The sequence below is a fragment of the Sinocyclocheilus rhinocerous genome, unplaced genomic scaffold (genome assembly GCF_001515625.1).
Source record: "Sinocyclocheilus rhinocerous isolate Xijiao unplaced genomic scaffold, SAMN03320098_v1.1 scaffold165, whole genome shotgun sequence".
NCBI classification, from domain to species: Eukaryota; Metazoa; Chordata; class Actinopteri; order Cypriniformes; family Cyprinidae; genus Sinocyclocheilus; species Sinocyclocheilus rhinocerous.
The window spans coordinates 54,071-61,834 of record NW_015630990.1 but is presented as its reverse complement, the minus strand read 5'-3'; the positions used below and the strand labels follow the sequence as shown (position 1 = coordinate 61,834).

The following is a 7,764-nucleotide window of genomic DNA, read 5'->3' as shown; positions in this document are numbered from 1 at the left end:
ACACACACACACACATTTTAATTCAAATGTTTAATTAAATATTTAAAGATTATTAACATATACAGTTAAACAAAGATACAAAGAGCACTTTTTATGTAATTTATTAGAGAAAAACTGCTTTGTTGTATGTATCCTTTATTACAAGCAACAGTTCTGTTTATTTCAAATCTGATTGAAAAATGATTCACGATTCAGTGAGTCAGATTCAACCTGGGTTACCAGACTGTTTTGTGAATCATTTAAAAACACAGTTTGAACAAGTAAATGATTCACTGACTGAAAGAGTCAGACTCAAACTGGGTTTGCAGACAGTTTTGTAAATCTTGTGAATTAAAAAAAAAAATGGATCAAACATGTAATTTGTTTGTGAATCAAAAAAATCAAACATCACGTGTCACACTGTATGAAATGTTGCTTGCTCATCTAAAAGAAAATAATCATGGAGACTCACTTTTCTTTATGTAGACTGAGTGGGCTTGTAGCAAATTACAGTCCCCCCCCCCAGCTCATACTATTTTTACTCTGGACACGTGGAGCCACTCTGAGCGCTGCTGACCATGAATCAGCAGTATGCGATACAATAAAACTGCATTTGAATCCAAAAACAAACAAATGTCAGGCAATTAAATATGCTGACGTGACCCGTAAAAACCCAGGTTGGGTCATTCAGGGCTCAGAGGTCAAGACACATGACCTCAAGGTCAGGGTTACAATACTAATTTGACTGGGCAGGGAAAAGAGCAGTACTTTTAGAACAAAGAGACCCCTTTCTGCAAAGTGTGACCGTGCTGACAATGGTTCAATGGTGATTTAGTCAGGAGTTTTTGGGCTAAAAGAAAAGCACAATGAACATTTTTCACAGCTCTACTCAATTGACTAGTGGGGCTATCATGGGATAATAGATCTACAATTCAGTTTTCTCTTGTGGGTCAGCTGAAAGATTTACATTTTGCATTTGAAAACTAAGCATTTTAATAATAAAACAAAGATTTGGGAAAATTAATTAATTAATAAAAATATTGAAGCAAGGCATTATTAAATAAATGCATAAAACATGACAGATATATCCCTTTTGTTCAATCTTTATAGGTCCAGTAGACGCAAAAGGGGAAAGTAGTGTTACAACCTTCAGCCATATTTCTAGATTTTTTTAAACATTTAAATGAAAGTTTTGAGTAAATGTTATATATCTGCTAATTCAGATGAAACGCATCATGTCATTTAACATTTATGAACCTGATCGCAAATCAAATACTAACTCTTAAAATACTCCGTATTTTATAGGAAATGCATGTATTTTGTACATGACCATTTTTTCTGTAATAAATGCAGAACATGGTCTGATTTTTAGTGAATTTTAGTATTTTAGTCTTGGAAAATACTGCTCAGCTGCACAGACAGGGTGGTAATCAAACCCAGTAAGTGAATTTCTATTAGCATAGCATGCAATCAGCAACCTACTAATGAGGGTTGTATGAAAGGGAAGGGAGGTGCCGCTAATGACCAAATCAGCATACTTAGACTTGCTATCTAATTGAAAAACCTGCCTCTGTAATACCTAAGAGATCCTTTGTTGATCCCAGCAAAAGGGACAAAACGTTTCTGGTCAGTTTCTTGGAGCAGTAATGCAACCTCCATATTTCCTGCTGAAACAGATCACTCAGAGTCAGTAGCATGTTTGTCTGTAGTGAACTCTCGCTCTAGTTCTACTGAATTTTGTGATGTACCCTTTAGGGTAGGCTTAAAAGGCTTTATACTGCATACGTTTTTTGTTTGTGTGTGTATATTAGACATTATGTGGAACTGTGTCTGCGGCCGCTGTAGCCTCAGGTCTTTGCAACCATCTGAGACAAACCGCTTTCTCAAATAGATCTCATCTCCACTCTTTACACTCTAGTCAATTTGGCCTTGTAGAGCTCTGAATTTAGTTTCACTGTGTTTTTATTTTGCTCAAAGGCAGGTTCGAAGCACTTGAAGATAAAAACGGCAAATAATCAAGAACTGCACTCATAAGGTGCTCATGATTATTGAGATGGTATCACTGGCTGATCCATTAGGCTGTATGTTTGAAAAGAAAACCAGATGAAACTGTAAACAACAGCAAACTGAAACTGCGAACTATGGAGTACCGTAGCACACATGACCTCCTTTCATATGGAAAAAAAACCTAAATCAAAGGCTTTGAGGTGATAAAAAGCTTTTTTGCATGCAGATTCCTGTTCTTGTTTGAACGTCAGTTTCTGTAGAGATGTTTTAAAACCTCAACCGCTCTCTCCTCCGTACTTTCCACCTTGGCTCTTTGCTGATGACTTACACTTTATTCGGGGATCCTGCGTGAGATATCTGTCTAGCTGGTGCGGGCATTAACTGGGGCAAACCATTCTCAGCAAGGTCTTGGCAAGCGGCCACCAGAACGACGACCATGCTTGAGCGATGGAATGCACTTCAAAGAGTCATTGTGTAGGTTGCACACTTCCTGGCGCTTGGCAGGATTTTGACGCATATGGATAAATATGTCTACCAGCCTTTTCACAGGAAGGAAGCAAGGTGTTGCTATGCTGGCTTGTGAAGTAGAACACAACAAGGGTATGCCGTTGGCTCTCAGACGCAACTAGTTCTCTCTCCAAGAAAATAGTGCATCTATCCATATCCGCTTTTCTGCTTTTCATTAATTGAGCAAATAATGTGAAGCAGTTCAACTAAACAGTGCATCACAATGAATGACTGAATGGCTCTATTACTTATACTGTAATGGATTTGATCAATATGTTAATGCACTTACGTGGCACAGAATTAACTTTATATACCAAGTCATGCATTCCTGAGTCAAAGGCTTAATGATAATGCTAAAAGGTTAGCTGTATTGTTCAGGGGTTTTCAAACTTTTTGATGCCAAAAACCATGGAATATGAGGATCCCCTTGTGAGGGGCCCTTTTTCCAAAATAAAAATACAGCTAAATATTTTGACTGAAAAGATGAATATTGGAATCTATTCGATTAATCATGATTACTTTATTCTATTGACAGCCTTAGCTTTTAACACTAACAAATAAAAACAAAATCTATAGTGTTTTTTTTTTAAAGATGTGCTACTGTTCAACAGCTTGAAGTCAGTTTTTATGAAAGAAGTTTTTGAAAAAAGTTTCTTATACTCATAATAGTGCATCTATCCATATCCGCTTTTCTGCTTTTCATTAATTGAGCAAATAATGTGAAGCAGTTCAACTAAACAGTGCATCACAATGAATGACTGAATGGCTCTATTACTTATACTGTAATGGATTTGATCAATATGTTAATGCACTTACGTGGCACAGAATTAACTTTATATACCAAGTCATGCATTCCTGAGTCAAAGGCTTAATGATAATGCTAAAAGGTTAGCTGTATTGTTCAGGGGTTTTCAAACTTTTTGATGCCAAAAACCATGGAATATGAGGATCCCCTTGTGAGGGGCCCTTTTTCCAAAATAAAAATACAGCTAAATATTTTGACTGAAAAGATGAATATTGGAATCTATTCGATTAATCATGATTACTTTATTCTATTGACAGCCTTAGCTTTTAACACTAACAAATAAAAACAAAATCTATAGTGTTTTTTTTTAAAGATGTGCTACTGTTCAACAGCTTGAAGTCAGTTTTTATGAAAGAAGTTTTTGAAAAAAGCTTCTTATACTCATTAAGGCTGCATTTATTTAATCAATAACAGTAAAAAAACAGCAATATTGTGAATTATTATTTAAAAAATTTAATAACTGTTTTCTATTTTAATATATTTTAAAATGTAATTTATTCCCCTGATGGCAACGCTGAATTTTCAGGAGCCATTATTCTAGTCTTCAGTGTCATATGATTCTTCAGAATGTTGTGCTGCTTAACACTTTGGTGGAAACATATGACTTTTTTTAGGATTCTTTGATGAAAAGAAAGTAAGAAATTAACAGTCCTAGAATATCTTTAAAAACATTCTTTCTGAAGTGCTTCGCAGACGTCCTATACTCTCAGAATAAAAGGTACAAAAGCTGTCACTGGGGTAGTACCTTTTCAAAAGGCACACCTTCGTACCATATTTATCCCTTAAAGGTGCATTTTAGTGCATTTTAATTTAAAGATGCATTAGTCCCTAAAGTGTACATATTAGTATTTTTTGATTAATATTTTAGATTTTTTTTATTTATTTTTTTTTATTGATAAGTACCTTTGAAACCGCCCCAGACAGTTTTTGTACTTTTTGTACCTTTTTTTCCCTGACAATTTTTGTACCTGTTTTGTACCTTTTTTCTGTTTCAGAAAGATTTTTTAAAAAGATATTTAAGATTAAGGTATTTTATGTAGTGTATATTTTAGGGCTGTTTCTGAAAGTGTAGCACTCACTTGCGGGCCCCTGGGTGTCCCTGGACCCCAGTTTAAAAACCCCTGATAGATACTCTAATAGTGCCAGGAGGTGAGCCTAGATGATCATGTACAGTACATGTGCACTTAAGTAAGCAGCATATGAGGAAATAATGACAAAAAAGAGAGAACGACTCCCTACAGCAGTGTCTCTGCATCTGTGCTTGAGCCCTGCCAAAATGGCTGCCCTGGCTGCAGTGGCCCTGACTGTAAGCCCTGGGAGCATTCCTGCTCCAGCTGTGGCTCTCCACATCAGGGCTGCTTTGCACACACACACACACACACAAGCGCCTGGGAGTAATTAGGGGTATCACAGCGAGGGGGTGGGTGTGTGAGGGGTGAAAGAAGTAGAGGGTGGTACAGGAGTATAGATGGGAGGTTAGGACAAAAATTGTATGAAAAACAACTGTTCTCTTACCCCTCTCTCAGATTCCAGAGGTTCTGCTTTGACTCGGACTGCAGGCATTCCGTCTAGCATTAACATCCTGTTATTGATGGCGTCTGCGAGCCGAGAGAGAGAGAAAAAAAGAGAAAGGCATGAGAAAGCTGCTGCGTGTGACTCCTCTCACCTTTTCCGTGATTGAGTCAAACCTAGCAAGCTCTGAACAATAACGCAGGCTACAATGCAACAGGCAATGATGTCATCACGGTATGCAGTGAGTAAACAGATCAGGTTTATGGCCGAGGGTAAACAAACGCATCTGGGCCATATTTTGGCTGGTATTTTACACCTAAATGGCTGTGAAGAGTGAGTGACACAGAAATGTTGCATAGTAGGAAAGCTGTAACGCTACATCATGTCAGTGTTGAGAGAATGCAGAATAAATACAGTATCAAGTTATGTGTATGTATATATATATATATATATATATATGTATATATATACACCTCGCTACGTGTACTGCGTTAGGCTAACCGAGACTTGTCATTTGCACTTATATATTGTTGCTCTTTTGTTAGTTTTGACTGCTTTTATTGTCCTCATTTGTAAGTCGCTTTGGATAAAAGCGTCTGCTAAATGACTAAATATAATGTAAATGTAAATATATCACAGATCAAATTTTATATTTGAAGCTACAAATGATCATAATAAACATTTACCTTTTGTGGTTTTACTAGCCTTCAGTTAGCAAGCTAATAACTTCGCTTAGCTTATAACAGGTAAAGAAGAGTTTTATTGAATAGCTTGAACGTTATATGTACAAGTTATCACAATCACGAGTTACACTTTATTTTAAGGTGTCCTTGTTACAGTGTAATTATACATTTCAGTACTGAATTATTTTAATTAACTACATGTACTTACTATATGGTTAGGGTTAGGATTAGGGTTTGGTTTAAGGTTACTTGCATTTAATTATGCCTAATTTATTGTTATTATAATAGTAATAATATGTACCGTGTAACAGGGACACCTTAAAATAAAGTGTTAGCCAATCACGCATTGATTGCACTTAGCCGTGCAACAAATCAGCATTAACATGTTACATGAGAAGTTCATCATTAACCACCTTTTGTAAAAAATGTTTTGAATAAATCAAATGCTTTCAATTGTTTAATTGTCAATTTTGCTTAATAGTGAGCACAGTGTCAGCTATGCTTTTTTAACATGATGAATACATTGCTTTAACAACTCAACGTGACATACAGGATTATATTTAAAGTAACTTCAATACAGTTTAAGTAGGTGAATATGGACACAAAAGACTGATTGATTGATTCAGTCATTTACATTGTACATTAATCGACATTCAAGTAAATGCAAAAGGCTAATTTTCAGAAATCCCTTTGCCTGATGTTGTTAGGCAGAAAAAAATTAATTAAAACAGAGAGCGAAATATAAAGCATATACAGCTCAGTTAAAAGAACATATAATACACTAAAATTATAAAAAATTATAGAATAAATACAGTCTTGCTGCAGAAAACAACATCAGTGATGACTTCGTTGGTTATCAAGATGCCAATTCCAAAAATACTTGAATGATTTATAAGATGCATGTGCTAAATGTCATCAAAATCAATCCCAGACCACCTTTGAAAGTGTTTTTAGTGATCCATTCACTGGAAACACATTAATGCCAGGTGTAAAAGGGGTCTGTAGATAGGAAAGAACATTCAGCATCACCTAGGTGACCTGCTGCATGTCTGTAGGGTAAAGCTGTGCTAGCAAACACATGCGCTCACTCGTAACCAGTGTTGGGGAAAGTTACTTTTAAAAGTAATGCATTCAATCAATAAATTGGTAAAAAAAAGTAACTTGCGTTACTTGAATGAAAAAGTAACTCAGATACTCTCTTGTAAATTAAAAAGTAATGCGTTACTTTACTAGTTACTTGAAAAAAGTAATCTGATTACGTAACTCGCGTTACTTGTAATGCGTTACCCCCAACACTGCTCGTAACACACACACACATATAGCATCTACATACACGCACACAATCAAGGCTGTTGCTGCTATCAGAGTCTCCTGACATTTCTCTTCTTGTATATTCACACAAATGACAAGACTTTCTAACAGAATCCACGTCTTTGTGCAAACTCCCCTCAGGCGTCTGAGTCTCGGAAAAAAGACTCCAGCCTTGTTGCGGCTCTGTACTTTACAGTGGGCATTGCTCTACCAGACTCTCTCACACATGAAAAAGTGGCCACATCCCTCAACATCCAAGGGATGCACAAGGAGACCGCTTTAATGAACTGGTGGAATCTGATTAAAAGCTAATATGGCTCTTGGAGCACTGCATGATGGGGAGAGGAGACGCTCCAGCACTCCCAGCGAGACACTTTCTCTCCCCCGTCTACTCAATTTACCATGTTTAACACCATAAAGGTGCAGTAATAGACGCATGAGCATCTTGGGAAATGCAATATTCATGTTTCCTTATGTTTGTTTGGGTTTCGCCTGTCAGGAGGGACAAGTTCGCACACAAACAGATAGATAGGTGACTTGTCTTGAGGATAGAAAAGAGTGAACATAAATCTCTGCTGTCGAAATGACTTTCTTAGATGTGACAGATGCTCCTACGATCCGCACACAAGTGTTGCAAACACGGTCAGTATGGCTTTCGGAGTTAGAAAAGGGAACCTCACGAAAGAGCCAATCACAACAATGCGTTTGTGGCTCAGAGGGAGGTGTCCCAAAGTAACCCGTGCGCTTATTATTTTAGCAGCAGCACATAATGGAATGCAAGCAAAGCAGATACACTTTAAACATCTCTATTACACTTCACTCCTGGCATGGGCGGCAGGAAATCAGGCTCAGATCTCGACTCAGCACTTGGGCTGAAACAATTCTGGTGAAGATGAGACAACACAACGGTCCACCGGATGAATCAACATTTTTATGCTTTTACAGGAAGTGTTCACTTTT

General features: G+C 37.0%; 1 protein-coding gene across 2 annotated transcripts in view; it reads right to left on the bottom strand.

Moving 5' to 3' along the window:
- Nucleotides 1–7,764, bottom strand: part of LOC107740907 (Krueppel-like factor 12) — a 59,730-nt gene that overhangs the window by 31,532 nt on the left and 20,434 nt on the right. For both annotated transcript variants that reach the window (XM_016553453.1, XM_016553452.1), the window contains exon 2: nucleotides 4,814–4,896. In XM_016553453.1, coding sequence (XP_016408939.1) covers nucleotides 4,814–4,879 — 66 coding nt within the window. In that variant the 5' untranslated portion in view covers nucleotides 4,880–4,896. The remainder of the gene's footprint in view (nucleotides 1–4,813; nucleotides 4,897–7,764) is intronic.